Source organism: Meriones unguiculatus, chromosome 11 (assembly GCF_030254825.1).
Source record: "Meriones unguiculatus strain TT.TT164.6M chromosome 11, Bangor_MerUng_6.1, whole genome shotgun sequence".
Classification (NCBI taxonomy): Eukaryota; Metazoa; Chordata; class Mammalia; order Rodentia; family Muridae; genus Meriones; species Meriones unguiculatus.
The window spans coordinates 81,349,682-81,368,889 of NC_083359.1; the positions used below are offsets into that span (position 1 = coordinate 81,349,682).

Sequence of the window (19,208 nt, forward strand, 5' to 3'; positions counted from 1 at the left end):
TGACATATCCTGTAACTATGCCCCTAATCTTTTTCACACCAGCACTTACTAACCTTTATCAAGGGATCCTCAAATTTTGTCAATGCTGGCTCTCTGCCAAGTGCCACCGGCAGAGATTCTTCTTCAGGACGTTTAGAATAGGCCCTAACACCTCTTAGCTTCTTTTTCATGATTTTTGGTTGGTTGGTTGGTTGGTTTTGGTTTTTGGTTGGGGGATTTGGGAGAGTTCTTTAAAAAGAGATCCTTACTATATAGCATGGCCAGGGCTTGAACTTATAACCCTTCTACATCAGCCTTCTGAATTCTGGGAGTAGAAACAAGTATCACCACATATACACATACTTCTGTGGTTGTGGTGGGTGTCTGTAATCCTTGCACTTGGGAGCCTAAAGCAGAAGGATCATGAGTTCAAGGTAAACCTGGACTATACATGAAGTTGAGCACCAGACTGAACCACAGACTGAACCTTATCTTAAAATATATATATAAGTTAGTAAATACATAAACAAAGCTGTTAAGTGATTCAAAGAATGAGGATTTCCATATTAAGCCCATCAGCTCCATCCCAGCATGTGTAAGAATGTCCTTAGCCAACATTGACACTTATTCATTTTACCATTTAAAAGTTCCATGTACAATTTAGTCTTTGGACTGATATGCTCAGCTTTCTATCCATCTTCCTACCACTGGAGAATTTTATAAGCAAGCCATCTATACACATTCATCAAGGCCACTGATAAAGTTGTTGGATAGAACAAAGCTAAGATATGACACTAGAATATCCTTTGTGTATGGATCTACATCTTTTTAGCTTAAAAAGCAACAGAATAACTTCCTAGTTTAAGGCAGCTAAACTCTTCTCTTTTCCCCACATCTATTATTTGACTCTTAGCCAAGAAATTTTCAGAGAGAAGTTACAATTTCACATAGTCCCATTTTTCAACATTAGCTACAGCACACCTTTATCAAACATAAGGGCAATGTTTTATTTGCAAGAAAAGATGAAATGTGTTCCATTACCAGAGGCAGTTCATATTTCATTTAGTAAGTCAACTACCATTTACTAAGCACACACCAAGGGTCATGGTGCTTTCCGTACATTCATTAGTTATCAAATCTCATGGCGAAAATGCAAGACATTTACCAAGTGCCTCAGAAGTTTGGAAAACTAATAAAGTCTTCCCTTCTTAGAACAGTAAGTACATGCTAGGCTTAGACAGATTAGGTAACTTCTCTAAGATCAATAGTAATAAATGTTAGTGACTGTCATTCCTCTAACAATCTTTGAATGTCTGCTTGCAGCTGAGGATCAGTAGCAGCGGTATGTGTTAAATTGTGTCTAGTTCTCCTGCTCCAATACAACACGCCAAAGTGCTATGCCTTGTACCTCAGGATAGAACCTTATTACTTTTAAACAATCTTCTCAGAGATAGTAAAGTTAAAATGGAGTCAGTTGGGTAGACCCAATCCAATATGACTGACATCTCATCAATTTATATAGAATAACCACCAGCAACAAACTATAGGCAAAATAAAATATGCTCTGAAAGGTTATTGTAACCTGAAATAACATGGTAGCAGTAGATTAGAACTTGGGGAAAATACTAAAGAGAGAAAACAGCCTTGGGCTTTTGGAATGCTAGATATATCTCATCAGCAAAAGGAGCTGAGAGAGGGGGAAATTCCAGATGCAGAAACCTACAGAATCTCAGTGCCAACTTCAGGAGGCTCTGAGAGGTTGTCCTGAAAAAAGCATGCACACAACAGAGAGGATTCCCTCCCTGCTCCATGCCCCTTTCTGTATGCAAAATACAAGTCTGTGCTTGCTAGGGAGAGATAGTGACAGCCTACCAACAGAGCTCAGTCTGGGGCAATAGTAATGAAATGAGAATAGATGAATGAGAACACAGAAGGGTACAGTCCTGCTCTTGAGGTCCCTAATCCTCACCATCTCCAGAGTGACTCACCCACATCTATAAAACCCAGGATCCTAGCAGTGCCTCTCACTTCTGCACCTTGCCCCAGTCAGCACTTAGCCCATAGCTTCTGGGCTCCCTGCACAGGTCAGAGGATTGGTGGGATCAGAACTGTCTAGGCGCACTGAGAGATCTAACCTGGCCGGCCCTGGAGCTTGTTTTTCCTCAGAAGCCTCAGAACACTAAAGAGATGGGATTTGTTCAAAGAAAACCCTGAACAAACCCTCTAGACTCATTTGTCCTTCACTTAAAAACCATGAACTTTGTAAGTCACATGATCAGGCTAAATACACTTTAGTTTCCCCCTAGCTTTGCCGTTAAAAGCATCTAGTGCATTGTTATAACGGTAACAGTTGCCTGGGTTGCTTTTCAAGGACTTGAAGAACACTTTGCTGGGGACACCAACTCTCTGCTTTTATCTGCACATGTCTGATGGGTGACTCAAATGGGATGGAAAGGCTTGCCATCTCTGCTTTCCTTCATGCTGTCCTTTTTTTTTTTGCTTTAACCTTTGGGTCAGACTGTACTCTGCTCTGCCTGCAGACATGTTGATCATTTGAAAAATGCTTTGTCCAAAGTTATAAGGCAGGATTAACTTGACCTAGACCTTGCCAAGTCTCTCTTTCTCCTTCAGGGTTAAAAAAACAACAACATCCTGTGAGATGTCACATGAAAACCAAAGACAATTAAAAGAGGAGGCACCCACGTTTGTGGAAGAGCTCTACTTGTTCAGAGAAAAGACAGTAGCATGCCTCCCCTTCGTTGGGGGGTGGGGGGCTCTCTCCCTCATTGGTCTTGTCCTATGTCTAATAACTCAACTCCCTCCACTCAAGGGTGATCTGCAGGTAAAAGCTCCCATTTCTTCATTCTTCAACCACTGAGTGAAGCATTTCTTTCACTGTAGCACTCATCTTCCCCAAAATGGTTTATCTGCGGGGTGAGCTTCCAGACCTGAACTAGGTAACCATCAAGCCAAAAGCCTAAATAAGTAAATTAACAAATCTTTGTTATGAGCACCAAGAAAGAAAAATCAAGCTCTATATTTAGAATAGCTCTAGATCTAGAAATTTAACCCCAGAATCCCAGTGAGAGACAGAAGCAGCCTAGAACTCAGTGTTTTCTGCCCCCTTCCTCTCCCCTTGCTCTCAACTCCTTTACTGTCATAAACTAGAAGTGGGATCCTCATGGAGCTGTGATCCCTGATCATCCGCAGGCTAGAACAAAGATAGCAATCAGATACTGACATCTGAGAATGAAAAGAAGACCTCATGGATGGACCCCACACACTCACAAAAATCACATGAAAGTCAGCACTGCAAGACCAAAACCTCCCTGACTGCCAACAGGAGATGTGGGGATCATTAAACCATTTTTCCATGCAGCAAAATCTTCCAGTAGCTGCAGTTGCAGGCCAAATCATAGATTAATTACAGCTGTAGTCTCATCTACAAAACAGGATTTCTCCAACCTTGTCCCAATATCCTCCTCCAGCTACAACTTCCTACCTGCTGGACTCTAGTGGTCCTCACTGGCCTCTATCAGCCTTGTCCTTTTCATGATATTAGTTTGATAAAACAATGACTTAAGATGAGGAGGGAGGAAGATGCTAAGGAAAGTAACTCAATTAGTAACTGTAGGTGAAACTAATAATAAGATCTCTCCATATTCTTTAACGCTACATAAAGACTTTGACTTAAATATAGTCAACACAGCCAGTCCTGATGAGACCTGATAGGCTAGGGTCAAACAGAAGGAAAGGAGGACCTCCCCTATCAGTGGACTAGGGGAGGGGCATAGGTGGAGAAGAGAGAGGGAAGGTGGAATTGGGAGGAGACAAATTGAATAACTTGGGAGCATACAAATTGAATAAATTGTAATAAATGATAATAATAATTTTTTAAATATACTCACAACCAGGGCCACCACACCCTGTCTACTTGTATTAAAACCAACTAATCCAGAGCAGTAAACACTGCTCCCTTACTCCAGAGCATTATCCTAATACTCCGGAGTATTAGGTAGACAGGAAAACATATGAAAATGTGAGAGGGTGAAGATGCCATCACCACATACCGCCATTATAAAGATTTCCTGCATGGAAACAATATCACTTTTCCTGAGAGATATATGAAACTGGAGGGCTAAAACAACTAATGAACTAGGTTTAAACATTAGCTAGGTTTAAACATTAACAAAACGTTAATGGCCTTTGAGTTCAACCATATCAGAATTGTCTATTATTTATAAACCTGAGGGGGAAAAAATCTCAAAAAAAAAAAAAAAAAAGCTGTGGATAGAGTTTACAGTCAAAGAGGTCTTGATTTTCTTTTGATCTAGGTATAGCAAAAAAATTTTTTGACCTTTTTGATCTGAACTTTTCTTTACAGTACTCCCTTAGCTCATTCATAAAACTGTAGAATACAATCATAAAACATCTTATAATTGACAAATAAAACAATTCTTGAATTAAGAACAAGTATACTTGAACATTTTAATTCAATGTTTTCATTTTAGATTTTTAAATTTAAATACAGACCACATCCTTTGACCAATCTAACTTCAAAACCCTTTGCAGACATTATTAAATACTTGTTATTCTCTGTCTCTTGAGGAGCCTCTACCTATCTCTTGAGCATGTTCTGCCCTTTCCTTATGTCTTGTACCCAATTTTTTTCTGCAGAATATTTCAAGGCCCTGGCTGCAGCAGAACAGAGATCCCCAGGAGAACTCCTTCAGCTGCAGAGCTGGCAGTGTGGAGTTATAGCTCCTGTTGCCCATGATAAGCCAGTCTCTCCTGCCTATTGTCAGTGTAGACCCAGTGTTAAGCACATATGTGCTCCTTCCCAGAATCATACAAATATATTCTTGGCTCTGTGTCCTACTCAGATATTTTCAATTGCTATTTAGCCCTGTTCCTAATAGTCAGAGGAACTTGTCCAAGAACCTGGTCAGAGTTTTGTTTTGGTTTGTTTTGTTTCTGTCTAGCAGCTGTAACAGCTCAATAAACTCCTTTATTTAGAGACCCTTCAGTTTTAAGAGTTTTGCTTTAACAAGTTCCAGTGGCTGACTTATTAAATGGAAAATAACTGAACTACAGTCTTCCCTTCCCGTATATGCATATGCTAGTCTTAAATTCCGGTACTCTTTTTCATCTTTCAAGATACAAAACGTTTGGAGAAACCAAATTTGTTTGTCGCCTTAATCAACTAGTACTCTCAACCAGTCTGAAATTATTTCCTAACCTCAGAACTATGATATCTTTTTCTTTTTTATTTTAGTAGAGCACACACCATAGATTTATTTGCAATCCAATAAAGTATCTCATCCTGATGTAGGAGATAATTGACAATAAAAACACTTCTTGGATGCTAATAGTCTAGTTGGGATAATATACTTGAAAGGTTAACTACCAATTCAATGGCACATGCAATTAATTGCTGTAAGAACTTAGAGGCTGTGACATTTAGTGTGAATGTAAAAGGCTTTAGTCAAGAAGTAGAAGTTTTGTTACTAGGATTAGCTGACCTGTAGGCCAGTGAGAGTGGATCTTCCCTCCTGATCCTGCTTTGGACTTTACATCCTGTTTTCCTGGGTAACATTAGGAATGGAAACTTCACAACTGACCTCCTTAGGGTTTAAAATAAAACATGAAAAGTTGGAAGTATCAGGGCTTCCCTAAATCCCATGTAAGGGAAAGCAAGCCTCCCCCCCACCCCACCCCACTCCTGTCAAAAGAATGGAAGCTGAGGTTCACCTCTCTTCCTGGGTGGAAACTGACATTCTAATCATCTGGAAAAATCAGAACATGCTATTGTCTCTCCCCTAAAAATTAATCTGCTGGGGCCCTTAAATTTCCTGGCCAAAAATTTAGCCCACAGAAAGCCAATTCACCTGAATACATGATAAGGTGATGAGAGAAATAATTATCCCCTTAATGAGATGATGTATTTATCAGTCCCACTAAGCCTGCCTGCTCTTTTGAGTTCAAACTAAAAAAAAAAGATATTTTTCCTCCTCCTCCTCCTTCTTCCTCCCACCCCCTCTCTCTCTCTGATACCAAGAAAACTCAAAGTGTGCTTTCCCCGATATCCTGGGCTTTCTCACTCGTCCTCTGAAGCACTCCTCACCTTTACCATGCAGCGACATGCCAGTCTACACTGCTAAACACACCAGCTTTCTTAAACTCTAACTCAGACTTTATCTTCCTCCTCTCCATCCACCCCCTCCCACAACTGCCGGGTTTACAACTGGTCTCCCTATTGTCGTTTCAAATCCTAAGAAAGCGATCCTCCAGTGCCTTTTTGAACACATTTTTAAGTCTGACCCATCAGTCCAAATCTAACACTATTTCTAGTGGGTACTATTAGAAGTGAATTGACTTATACGACACCCAGTTGGTGTCTGATGGTGAATTACTTGGCATTTGGAGAATAATCCAAAAACACACACATTAATAGCCAAGTGTTGTGTGTTGTGTTGATTGTGTAAGTGGAGAAAACATATTCATCTCTCACAGAAGGGTCAACTAGGAAGCACTTTCTTCTGTGGCTAAGCTCCAAGGCCTAGAGGTGCATATCCTTCATTCAAATCCATCTCTGCCTTTGGCCGGGCAATCCTAACATTCACTTTTTTAAGTTTCAGTTTTTTTTATGCATATGGCCTAGAAATAATAGTAGTAGCTTATCCATAGACTGACTGTGAGAACTAAATGACAAAACTCATGGAAAATGTTGAGGGGAATTGCTGCCTGGCACAAGCAAACTTTCAATTGATCTACAACCTTCTAATCAAGCCACAGAGAAAGCTTTAGGAAGCAAGGGAAGGGCTTGCCATTTTCTGACTCACTCAAATAGCTCATCAACAATTTAGGCAGACTACCCAATCCATCTTGTCTGGATCATAAATCAAATCACATCTCTTTCTTTATAATTACCCAGCTCTCTAACTTTTGCAAACTTCAACCATCTCATAGGAAGCTGAAATGGTGAATTCAGCCCTTATGCTGTCTCATCCTCCTTACCTAGCTACTTCTAAGACAGAACTGGAAAGAATGAAAGCACATTCAAAGAAAAACTTAAAATTAAAAGATTCTTTCTTGGTAGGCTCTAATCACTAGCGTCTTCCAGACCCTGATCTATGTAGGCAGGAACACAATTACTGAGGAGGCCCACAGTTCAAAATGCATTTAAGCTTACAGTGTTTTCAACTTCCATTCCAGTTGATCCATGACAAATTACTGCTGCATAACATCTTTTAAGTATTCTCAATAAACAAATGCTAACTATACCATGACTCCCACGTAAGAACCTTAAACAGCATCACCCATTTGAAAGCAGACTGCTTGAGTGTGGACTTTAGGAACAAATACAAATAGTCTAGCACCTCTGTCCTCAGGGAGCCTATTAAGTGCCTTGAGACAATAATTCAGTGATTGAAACAACCAAAATCAGAAGAAAGGCATCAGGGATAGTAAAGTCCCTTTGACTCCAAGATCCCAGGAAGGTTTTCCCACAGCAAGAAAAGAAGTGAAACAGGAGAAATTTGCTTCTGTTCTTCTGCTCCTCTGTACAGATACTCAGCCAGAAAGCTGCAGCCTCTCTCCATGGAAATCCTGAAATTGTCACCCAGGGACAAGAAAAATTTGAGAACGTGAAGACAATTAAACCTCCATACCCGTCCTGCCATTCAGGAGAATCGGCTTTCCCTCCAGATCGCCTCTTATGGGGACAACTGTGATTTTATATTCCGTTCCAGGCTTCAGACCTAGGGAAAAAAGAAAAAAAGCAACCAACACAGGTGTGCAGATGGGCTCCAGACCCCATTCCCACTCAGCTTCCACCTGGGTTCCCCTGTGAAGGTAAGATTTATGCTGACCCCCCCCCCCCAAACCGCAGGGGCAGATAACTAACCCTGGGATCAGTAGAATGTGAAGGGGTAGGAAACAGATGGTTCAAAGTCCTTGGGGCTCCTGTTCTCCGTGGGCTATTGAATACTTACTTTCCAATTTTATTTATAGCCCAAATGTTTTCCAGCTCCTACCAACCAGATTTCCTCAAAACTTCTTTCTTGTAATAGAAGAAAGAGGGAAATCTGGGCTAAGTTATCTCCCTGTGGAAAGAACTTGAGTGCTTGTTCCTGATGACACAACCATTTAGACTCCATTAGCAAAATGAAAACAAACAGTTGCGTCTATGAGGCCCACACACTCATTCTCCACAAACATGGAGAGCTGCAAGTTGTCTGTCAAAAAGGAACTGGGGACGTAGGCAGCGGAATGAAGACCCGGAGGACGGACCAGGAGGCAAATGAGCCTGAGAATCCTTCATTTAGATGGCTTCTACTACCGAGCTGTGCCTAGCCTTGAACTCATGATTGTGCACCACATGTATTACTTTTCTGAAGTAGACCTTGAAAAGTATAGAAACTCCATGTGTTACAAAACTTGATCCATCCCTACATCCCTATTTCCTGAGTTCCGGGTCTTACTGGAGTGAGTTTAGTCATCTAAGAAGTGATTCCCCGCCCCATGGCTAACGCAACCCTTCTTGCATGGTACTCAGCAAATCAATTCTCTCTCTCTTTCTCTTTCTATGTCTTTCTCTCAATATCTTCCTCTCTCTCCATCCTACCCTCCTGCAACCATCCTCCAAAAGAAGTATGTATAAAGAAGTATGTATAGACCATCAAACACATCCTAAAATATACACAGGCCCTCATACTGTTAATGAAGTGTCCTGGGATTCTATCCCTGAAACACTGGCACATAGACATCAGATGCCCAAAAAAGTTGTATCTATGTCTAGAATCAAGTGTGGTCCTTAAGGCCCAGTGTACTCTGTCTCCCTCCATCTTGTCTTCTGCAGCCAACAACTGGAATCTCCCAGTGTAGACTCTTACCCGTGATGTCATATCGACTCTTGGGATCACGGCTCTTGGGCACAGTGACCTCAGTCACTTCCTGCCCTGTTAAGGGCCCATACTGAAGCTTGTAATAGTCCACCTCAGTCAGAGGGTTCTCCCACTCCACATCAAGGGACGTCTCAGTCTCTTCATTGACCCAGGCAGTGCCCACCACAGCCAGATCTGGAACAGAGGTCAAAGAAGAAAAGAGAGAGTGGTTGAGTGCAGAGGTCTGACAACAGGCCATTGGCCACTAAGTCAGCTCCCGTTCCTGGCTGCAGCTTCAGGGCACAGTCTTTAACAGGAGTCTTACAGCTCCCCAGGGAGCAGCAGGCTGCCTCTTGAGGCTGTTCACAGAAGGTAGACTCTTCCCAGAAAGACTCTGCTCCTTATCCTGCTATGCACCTCCCATACAGACTCTGACCAAGCAGCAGCTGCTCCTCTCAGGCCAGCATCCATAATGCCCAGCCCAAGGCTCAGCTACTCTGAACTGGAGTTCTCCCTTTGGCTACAGAGTCCCTGTCCTTGGCAATAGCCACAGGAATAGATGCATGTAAAACTGGGGCAATGTATTTCAATTTTTCAATATATAACAATTCCAATACAACCAGATCCTTCCTCTAACTCCCAAATTAGAGTCCATGGCACTCAAATGCTCTATAGATTAACCCAAGGCAAAACTACAAAGCAGGTGATTTTTAACTTGGTCCTTCCCCATATCTTTACAGAACATTCTATCTAACTGTAATACTTTCACAAGGTCCTTGGTGCATTCATGCTGCCCCATTGCCCTGTTCTGTAAAGAATGCTCATCATACGCCTGTCTTTGTTCACAGTAGAGTACATAGGGTTAAACATTTGCCCTGCTACTTGGGGGGGGGAAAGACTGAAATTATAATTTAAATAAATGGCACTCTAAGGGAAAACTTTTGGGAGGGAGCAACTGAGCTCTTTTGTGAATGCTTAAAATTGCAATAGCTGTATCCCGGACTGATAGAGCTTGCTCTAAAAGTGTGAGACAGAAAAAAAAATTCAAGACTCTCAGCCTTGCCCCGTTCCAAATCCTTGTCACCTTTATCTTAGAAGCACTTCCAGCTGTTCTGCTGACCGCTTGTCAAGGATATATGACAAAGATATATGAACTTTCATATTGGGCAGAATATGAACTCAGTTATCCCAAGGTCCCTCAGTTCTGAGTATTTCAGACTCTCTCTTCTATAGACAAAGAACCTCTCAGAGCCCTTCTCCTCACCTGAAGCTCCTACCTGCTAGGCCCAGATTCTTTTAAAGAGGATTCCCTAAGTGAAAGGTCAGAAGGTAACTCAAGGATTGTGGAAGAGGTCCTACGTGGCTTAAGAAAATTGGAAAAAATTCACAAATTAAAAAAAAAAAAAGGAAGAAGAAAAAAGCAAGGACTTAAGGAGAATGTTCAAGATGGGAATAGTGTTACTGGGTCTAAAGCTCCCTGAGGTGCAGGGAAGATAGATTTGAACTTGAATCAGCTTAGAGAGAAAGACAAACTTCACAGTAGGGTTTTACAAACTGTCAGAGAAAGACTCTAAGAAGAGGCTGCTAAGGCTTTGAGCAAATGTTCCTCCACTTCCCTGGGATTCTCAACATCGCCCTGACTGTAGCAGATACAGCTACTGACAAAGCAGCCCCTGCTGTTCGGAAGCTGGCCTGGCTCTCAGGGCTATGCTCATAAACCGTTTCAGAGCAGGAGCGAGAGCCAAGGACACTCCGCAAACACGCACAAGTGAGACAAAAACAAAGCCATTCTATGACCGTGTCTGAACACAGACGAAGGCAAGGCTACTGTCCACAGAGATGGTACAATGTCCTCTCCCCTAACTAACAGGCAAGGCAGCTACCTCTTTCCAGTCACAACACTGGCTGTCTCTACTGAGCCCTCTTTCTGGACAGAAGTCCCCAAGATGCCTGACCACAGAATTAGCCCCACTTCTTAACAATATCCCAATGAAAACAAACCCCTGCTCCCCCGTGTTATCTAATTCAACCCAATATTCTAAAACCAATCCTTCCTTACATTCTCACTGAGACCCCCTGTCCTAAAATAAAATAAACAACAAAATCCAACTTGCTCAACTACAGGGATGTTTCTAGTGATTGCTGACAAAGGCCTGGCCTAAAACTGTCTCTCAAAGCCTTTCTGATCTACTATAGCTCACCATAGTCCCCCCACCAAAATAGGACAGGCAACCTTCTGTTTCTGCAAAGATGGCTACACAACATCCTATCCATCGGTTCTTTCCCCAGGGAATTAGAGTAGGGTGAAGGCAGTGCATTTTTATCAGCACCTACAACAGCTCCTGGCACATGGTGGGTCCTCAAAGAGCGAGGGTTGAGTAAAGTAATGAATCGGTCACTCAGACAACTAAGTTGATCCAAACCTTCAAAGGTCTAAGCTGCTTTAAGAATATTCATTAAAACTGATTTTTTTTCTAAAGAGTGTTCCTGCCAGGCAGTCACATAGTGTAGTTCCTACCCACACGTCGAGGGGAAAAAAGCCACCTTTTTAAATGACTTAATGTGCTTTCAAAGTTGTTTTGTTCTGAGACAGGGTCTCACTGGGTAGCTCAAGCTGGTCTGGAACCTGTGATCCTTGTGCGTCTGCCTCCTGAGGGCGAGGGTTACAGACATGTGTCACTACAGCTGCTGGGGGGTGCTGCTGGTGCTGCTGGTGGTGATGATGGCGGTGGAGTTGGTGATGACGGTGATGGTGTGGAGGGTTTGCAGATGAAGGCCTTTAAAGCAACTAACACAGAACCATTGAGTACGGGCCAGTGACTGAGTCGTTCATTTGCATGACAACACCAGATGCTTTGCCCCAGAAGTGTTAATGTTAGCTACCCTGTGTGTTTGTTCGTGTGTGTGTGTGTGTGTGCGCGCGCGCGTGCGCACGCGTGCACACACACACATATGTGGGTACACTTACACAGGTGTGTGTAGGCCAGAGGACAGCCTCAGGGATTGCTTCTCAAGAACCGTTTGCCTTATTTTTTGAGAAAGGGTCTCACATTGGTCTGGAGCTCATTGAATAGGTGAGGCTGGCCTACCCAGTATTATAGCACCATCTTTTAACATGGTTTCTAGGGACTGAGCTCAAGTCCTTAGCCTTTTTTTTTTTTTAAGTGTGCTCAGGAATGTGCCCACCTTCACATGTGGTTGTAACTTGTCCTTTATGAATGAGTTTCTGAATAGAGCCCCCCCATCTACCCCTGCTTTCTTTGTTTGAGGAAGAATGCTGCTTTGAGAGTTATTTCCAGGGCTCCTCTTACTTTCGGCAAGTAATAAGCCCCTATCCCCCTGTCTACTCTTAAATTCCCTGGATGATCACCAAAAGGTGAACCTGTTGCATCCAGTGACATAAGCAGTGATGTTTATTCTTCCTGTCCTTCTGGAGTTATCAGGTGATGCAGAGGAGACTGTGTCTGTCCCCCAAGCCAGTCAGTCCCCTGCACCTTCCACCTTGTTCTGTATCCCAGGTTTTTTGTCTCTCCGAATTAAGTCTGCCAGACCCTTCACCTTGGGTTCAGCCGGAAGGAACCACTGGTGGTTCAGAGAGCAGGGGAGAGTTCACGCCACTGATCTTTATTCTCCCTGCTGAGGAGCAGCAGACGCTACACCTCTACCAACACCACCTCTTCCAGCGGCCTTCTCTACAGCTTCCCCTGGGCCAGTGTACCAATGCCCAGCCCTTGAGTGTTCCGCTGTCCAGATGCTGTCCAGACCTTTGTAAATAACTCTGTAAACCTTCAGGTGCCCCATTTGTGTCCCCTTTCCCGATGAACACTGACTCTACCTGCGATGGGGGACTCCAACCACTTCTCGCCCACCCCTACTGGAACTTGCTGAATGGCCTTGGAAACCCATGAGGAGCTAGCCATTCACTCTTTGACTGCTTGCGTGGGAGTGTGGGGCAACTCGAAGACCTTCCTGGCCTCGCGGACTCGGGAGCGGTCCTCACCTGTGGTGGCAAGCAGATGCTGAGGGCTGCTGGAAATGTCTTTCTTCACGTTGCGCAGCGTGACTATGTACTTGGTACCAGGCAGCAAGCCGGTGATGTCATAGGTGTGCTGTTCCTTGGGTACCCGGACCTGCTTCGTAGCTTGCTCTTTCCCCAGAGGGTAGTAGCTGAGAAGGTAGTGGTCCACCTCGCTGGAGGGCTCCCAGCTCACCAGCAGGGAGCTCTCCGTGCTCTTGAGCAGCTGTAGGCCCTGAGGAGCCACCACTGCAGGCAGAAGAGGAGCGGGAGGTGAGTTTGCAGATGAAGGCCTTTAAAGCAACTAACACAGAACCATTGAGTATGGGCCAGTGACTGAGTCGTGGTGAGGGTGGAGAGGGTGAGCCTTGGTGGCCAAATGAATGTTCTCCAGCACCTACTGCGCTGTGAGGGTGGGCCTGCGGGATGCAAACCAAGTAGCGCCCTGTTCCCCAGGAACTTACTCTCTGATTGCACTAATACTGAGCACGCGCACACTGCCAGAACCAGGACCACCACGACCACCAGGAGCAGCCCCTGGGGAATCTGGGCAAACACACAGTCTCGGAACCTCCCCAAGAGCATCTGTGCGGCAAGCTCTGGCAGTGGGCCCAGGACCTCCTTTTATTTCTTTATTTTTAATTCATTGAAAATTCCACACGAGAACACAATGTGTCATGATCATATCTATCCCTCACTTCAACCCCCCCTTCAACGCAGTCCTTCCCAACTTCACATTCCCTCTTCTCTTGTCCTTCCTCCCCTCCCCTCCCACCCCCGCCCTTCTTTCTTTTTGTATGTACCTGGCTGAGTCCAGTTAGTAGTTCTTGTATGATCTGGTACGAGGCCCACCCACCGAGGTGTCGAAACCCACTAGAAGCCACACCAATTGCATAGCTTCTCGAGTAGGGGTGAGACCTGGGTGGGGGGACCCTTCCTCTATAGCCATCTCTATTGTTAAGCCCTCCAAGGGGATCATTAGGCAGGGTAAAGGGCCAGACACCCTCGTGTGACAGCATGCAATTGAGTTAGTGCAGCTAGGCCCACAGTGAAAGGGTGGCCCTCGCGGCGCATCTCAGTTCTCACCTTGAGAACAGTCGGGGCCGGTAAAGCCCAGCTCGCAGTAACACTCTCCGGTGTCACAGAAGCCATGACCACTGCAGTCGCCGGGACAGCGCCGCTCGCTGCAGTCCTCGGCCGTGAAGTCCTCGTAGCACCGGCAGACGCCACGCACGCACTCGCCGTTCCCGCTGCAGTTCTGGGGGCAGGCGCCGTAGGCACAGTCGACGCCCACGTACGGCTCGTCGCACACGCAGCGCCCGTCCACGCAGCGCCCGTGGCCGTTGCAGGCCCCGGGACAGGTCGGCAGCTCGCAGTCGGCGCCCTCCCAGCCCTCCTCACAGTGGCAGCTGCACGTCTCGGGGAAGAAGGTCCCGTGGCCACTGCAGTGGCGGCTCAGATCTGCCGGGAGGAGGAGAAATGGGCGATGAGTACAAGTCTCCTTTCTTGGAGACTGCTCAGAGACAGCTGGATCTTGTCGGGGCCCCGTGAGCAAAACTCTTTCCACTTGAACCAAACCTCAGTTTCTCTTTCGTTTGTCTAAAAAGCTGCTTCTCCGGTGAACTCACTGGGTTCCTCTTCTCTAGATGGTGGTTTTTCCATAAAGAGACTTTAAATGGTCTACACTGGTGTTTGAACTCTAGCTCAAGGGGCAGGGCTCCGGGGACCCTGTCTGAATCTGGAGGACGGAGCTGGACTCAGGAAGAATGGTTGTGAATCAGTCTACAGAAACTGCAGAACGGCCTGGCCTCAATGGTAGGCCAAAGCGTTTGGCCAGCCCTCCTCCGCAGCTAAGGGAAGCTGGACGCAGGCCGCTCAGTGCAGGACCGTCTGTCTCTTAGAGTCATCCTCCCTCTCTAAGGAGTCTTCCAAAGTGGGGCTACTGGCGGGTGTGGGAGGGTGTGGGGAGTGGGGACGGGGGCAGAGGGTGGGGTGTATCATGCCGCCGCCATCCCAGTGGTGTGTCCCTGACCTCTAGGTTTATACCTGGCATTTAGGGGTGCCTTTAACCAAAACTATAAAAAGCCCCACTCGTTGTCACTTGAGCAGCCATGTCCTTAAACTATGGAGCTGAGAAGACCCCATTCTCTGTACCTTATTACTAACAAAATATTTACAGTTTTTGAATACGGACTGTGGGACCAGCACTTTAATACACATGTTCTCTGGTTCTCAGAACTGTGCTGGCTGGTATATCATCCTCGCTGGATCGTTGCAGAAACTTGCAGAATTTTCACAGCATGGCATCTGCCTTTCCTTTCTCTCCTTTCTGTACCTTCACTCCCCCCCTTGGACAGCCCCCGGGGTCATTCTGGTCTGGTGTCATTAACCTAGGAGGCCAGCCTGCCGAGCCCTCCCTGCCTGGGCTTCTAAGATGACCCTAGAGCTGAATCAGTGAATAACCAGCAGGGGTACGGCCTGCACCCCGAGAAAAGCCGAGAGCGTGATGCGCCAAGATCTCACAGCACAGCAAGGCTCCCGGGGCACCGGCACGTGGCACTCACTAAGTGTTTGTGGAGTGCATAGCGGGTGGTAACCTCACCGGCGGCTCCCTGGCAACAGCGGTTGGCGCTACACCGCTCCTTCATCTCCGCCATCTCTTCCTCCAGCTTCTTCACCCGCGCCAGCAGGTCCTGGACGCTGCCCGCCAAGTCGCAGTCCTTCTGCGGTGTCTGAAGACGGATGTTGTGCCGGAAGATGATGTTCTGCTCCTCTCCAGCCTCCTCGGCGGCCAAGAGAGATGTCCCATCGTCGCTGAGCGACTGTGGGTCAGTCTCTACTTGAACCAGAGCGGACTTGGGTACGTCAATCTTGTAGGTGTGGCTGACGGTGACCTGTTGCTCTTTGTTGCTGCAGCCAGGAGACTCTGGAGTGGCTGGGGCTGAAGCCGCCAGGAGCACGGAGGCAAGCAGGAGCCCGAGGGGGAAGGCAAACGTCCCCCAGAGACCCATTCTTGGAGAAAGGGATCAAGACACTCCAGGAGGCCTAGAGCCAGAAAAAAGAACACAAGGAAAGCCGTGAGGCCTGGCTGAGAGGAAAGGGCCCTTTTTAGCAGATCCGAAGAATCCACACACTGTTCACAGAACCGGGAAGGGCTTCTCTTCGTTTTCACCTAAGCCAGCCTTTCATCTCCCTAATCCCTAGTGTTTAGAGCAGCCTGAATATCGACCACTGTTTTGATGAACAGTAATAGCTGCACATTTCAGAAGGCTTGCTGTGTGACAAGATCTCTTCTGAGCATCCGGTGTCCCCTAACTCCTTCAGCCATCACGAGAGCCCTAGTGTTAATCCCCTCGCTTTTCCCCGTGTCTTCGAATTGAACCTGACCTTGCGCTCTTGTGCTGAACTACACCAACCTTTTCTTAACCTCTATTTGCAGACAGCGAGGCTGAATCACGTTTGCATGCACGTTGCTCAGAGTCTTGCGGTTTTTCTTCCGATGCGTAGGGGAGGGTCTCTTGCTTACTAATGTAAGTTCCTACCACTAAGTTACATCTACCTCCAGCCCAGGAGGAGGATTTGAACCTGAGCAACCTGACTCTCGGGCCCATGCTCACCATCATGCCATGCTTCTGTGCATCAAAAGGTAGGAGCTGGAGGGGTTAAGCGAGCTGTCCTGGGTACCACAGCTCAGAAGTACAGAGATTGCTCAGCTCCGGCATATGAACACCAGAGAATAAGGATTTCCAGTAAGATCGGCTTATCCTCAAGCCCTCTCTGTTGCCCTCTTTCACATGGAGTTCAAGAACACATGTGTGCTTGGTCTACGTCCATATGAAGTGCTGATGCAAATCTCTTTGTCCCGTGTCATGCCCTCATTGGATCGGATGTACTGAAGGGATGTGTCATCACGGAGAACTAACCAGAACGGCACCAGGCTGGGGCTCTCTTGTTGTCATATGTGTACTTCTTTGTGGGGCACAGTGAGGTAATTCAGCACACAGTATACATACAGTGTGTAATGACCAAATCAAGGTAATAAGCACTTCCATATCCCTAAAGCTTAGCTGATTTGTGTGCTGGGGATTTCATATTCATTTAGCTATTTTGCAAGAGAGGGGTCTTCATATTACTCATTTGTGCCACTCCATCCTTAGCTCTGCCTGTTGTTTGGGGCATATGTTATTAAAAGCAGTGAAAACAGCTTATGCTTCCAAGCTCTTTCTATATTTCAGGCACTGGAACACTCTCCAGATGAAATGGAATGATCGGGGAACATCTCTTACTGTCAGGGTTCCACTAATAAAGAGGTAGCAAGCACCTCTGCATCTATCAAAAGTTTGGAGGTTTGGTGAGGCCAGGATAAATGGAAGGTGATGGTTAGCAAAAAGATGGATGCCCAACTAGCCAAGAGTGATAGGCCCTTGGTAGAGTTCCACAAAAAAACTCTACCCTTAAGTTCAGGGTAGGTCAGGCTGATGCCATAGAGCAAGGTTCATTAGACCTCCCAACAGGGCAACTGGGACATGGCCCCAAGGCTCAGCAGGGGTTCTCTGCCCTAGTAGGTAAGGATAGGAGGAGATGCCAGCTGGAAAAATGGGGAGTCTCTGAAGAATTCACATACAGTTCCCACAAAGGGGTGTTGGTCCAGTATTGTAGACATTTACCATCACAATAGCTGGAGAAAACTACGATGACCCTGAGTAAATAAAGGTGTCCTTTCCCCCATGTCATGCCAAATCCCAGAAAGCAACTTGGGCAAACCAGAACAGATGTACAAGTTGAGAGAAGAGAAAGGACAGCATCCAGTTACACACGCCCTGCATCACATGCATTCACACCATGTGGATCCTAGCAACCTGAGCTAGGAGAGAAGAAAAGCTGTGCACTGGAGTAGATGAAGGTCTGGCAAGAAGAAGGATTTGAGTTCATGGAAGTGATTTAATACCAAAGCAAGTAGGAAAGCTAAAGAATCGGCCTGAGACTTCCATGAGAAGGTGGGATTGGGAGAGCCAGCAAATGAGTTGGAAGGTAGGCATGTAATAGAAATATGAATAGAGCTTCATTCAAAAGTTCATCCCGGTGATAAGGCAACAAAACACAAATTGTCCACTCTAAAGCCAGAAGCTGAGGAGCAGCGGCCATAACCACTTGCTGCTGGTTACGTGACTACTAAGCAAGGACACGTCCTTAGACCCAGGTGAGCAATGGATCACCTACTGTGGGTATAGCAAGTGTGGTCTATACTATCCCAGTCCCCTCTAGGCAACCATAGAGACAACAAAGCCAACTTCTGGGTTCACTGCTACCATCCAACGCCAACCTCCTGCCTAATGTTCGCTATTCCTGAGCCCTAAATGGAGTGCAGATGTGCCCATCCCCAAGAGGAAGTTCCTAAGAAATGAAAAAAAAAAAAAAAAAAAAAAAAGAAGGAACTCCTGCCATAAACCACAGCAAGGCAATCCAAACCCTGTCTCAACATTGTTTTTGAAGCCTGAAATATGAGAAACCCCAGAAGCTCTTGCAGGAGCCCTCCGTGTCGCATGTCCTGAATTATAACAAGATGTCCTTGCTAATCACAGCCTCTCTGATTGCACATGTTGAGCTCAGATTTTCCTGGGCAGAGTGATTGCTCGAAAGAAGATGAGCAGGGGAAACCCTCCGAGTAGCATTGTGAAGTGTGAGCGAGAACGGAAGCTGCTGCCTCCGGCTTCAACACGTGGCAGGAGGGAACCTCTCCTTGCCGAACAGCATGAGGAAGCCATGACTTCATCCTCTGTATTAATATGCATAGCACACCACAGGCAGCTCTCAGTGTTGGGGGTAGGGGGACGCAAAATTTCACCAAGAAAAACAACACACGATACATTTCTGAGTAGAGAGGATTCTTTGTGAGGTAGCTCCTGATGGAAAGTGGGGGAAGATGCTGGAGGAATTCACGAGGCAAAGGGCATTTATACACAGGAAACCATGGAAACGAGGGGTCCCCCAGGAACTACCGTCTCACTGAAGCTGAGCATCATTGCAGGAGGGCACTGAATGGTGTGGGAAGGTAAGAGACAGCGGTAGGAGTAAATGCTGCCCCTGTGGACACTATGAGAAAGGCTTTTCATGGGATTTACTGCTCAGCATGACCTAGATGGATGGTCCCCTGGATTGCCTCGAGGCACAATGATGTCACAGGGTTCTGTGTTTCCATGCTCTTTCTTCTCAGTAGCTAGCTGCAGCTACTCCTGTGACTTTAATTCCCAGTCTGCAAGTCTGTTCCCAGCCTAGAATGCCTGTCAGCTCATGTACAACAATGGCTAAGATGATACAGGTCTCTCCTG

At 45.9% G+C, this 19,208-nt stretch overlaps 1 protein-coding gene across 1 annotated transcript in view; it reads right to left on the bottom strand.

Moving 5' to 3' along the window:
- Positions 1-16,148, bottom strand: part of Tnn (tenascin N) — a 59,458-nt gene extending 43,310 nt beyond the window's left edge. Inside the window, exons 1-5 of the mRNA XM_060364538.1 lie at positions 15,482-16,148; positions 13,966-14,340; positions 12,865-13,128; positions 8,874-9,059; positions 7,650-7,739 (exon numbers count right to left, since the gene is read on the bottom strand). Coding sequence (XP_060220521.1) covers positions 7,650-7,739; positions 8,874-9,059; positions 12,865-13,128; positions 13,966-14,340; positions 15,482-15,890 — 1,324 coding nt within the window. The 5' untranslated portion in view covers positions 15,891-16,148. The remainder of the gene's footprint in view (positions 1-7,649; positions 7,740-8,873; positions 9,060-12,864; positions 13,129-13,965; positions 14,341-15,481) is intronic.
- Between the last annotated feature and the right edge of the window lie 3,060 nt (positions 16,149-19,208).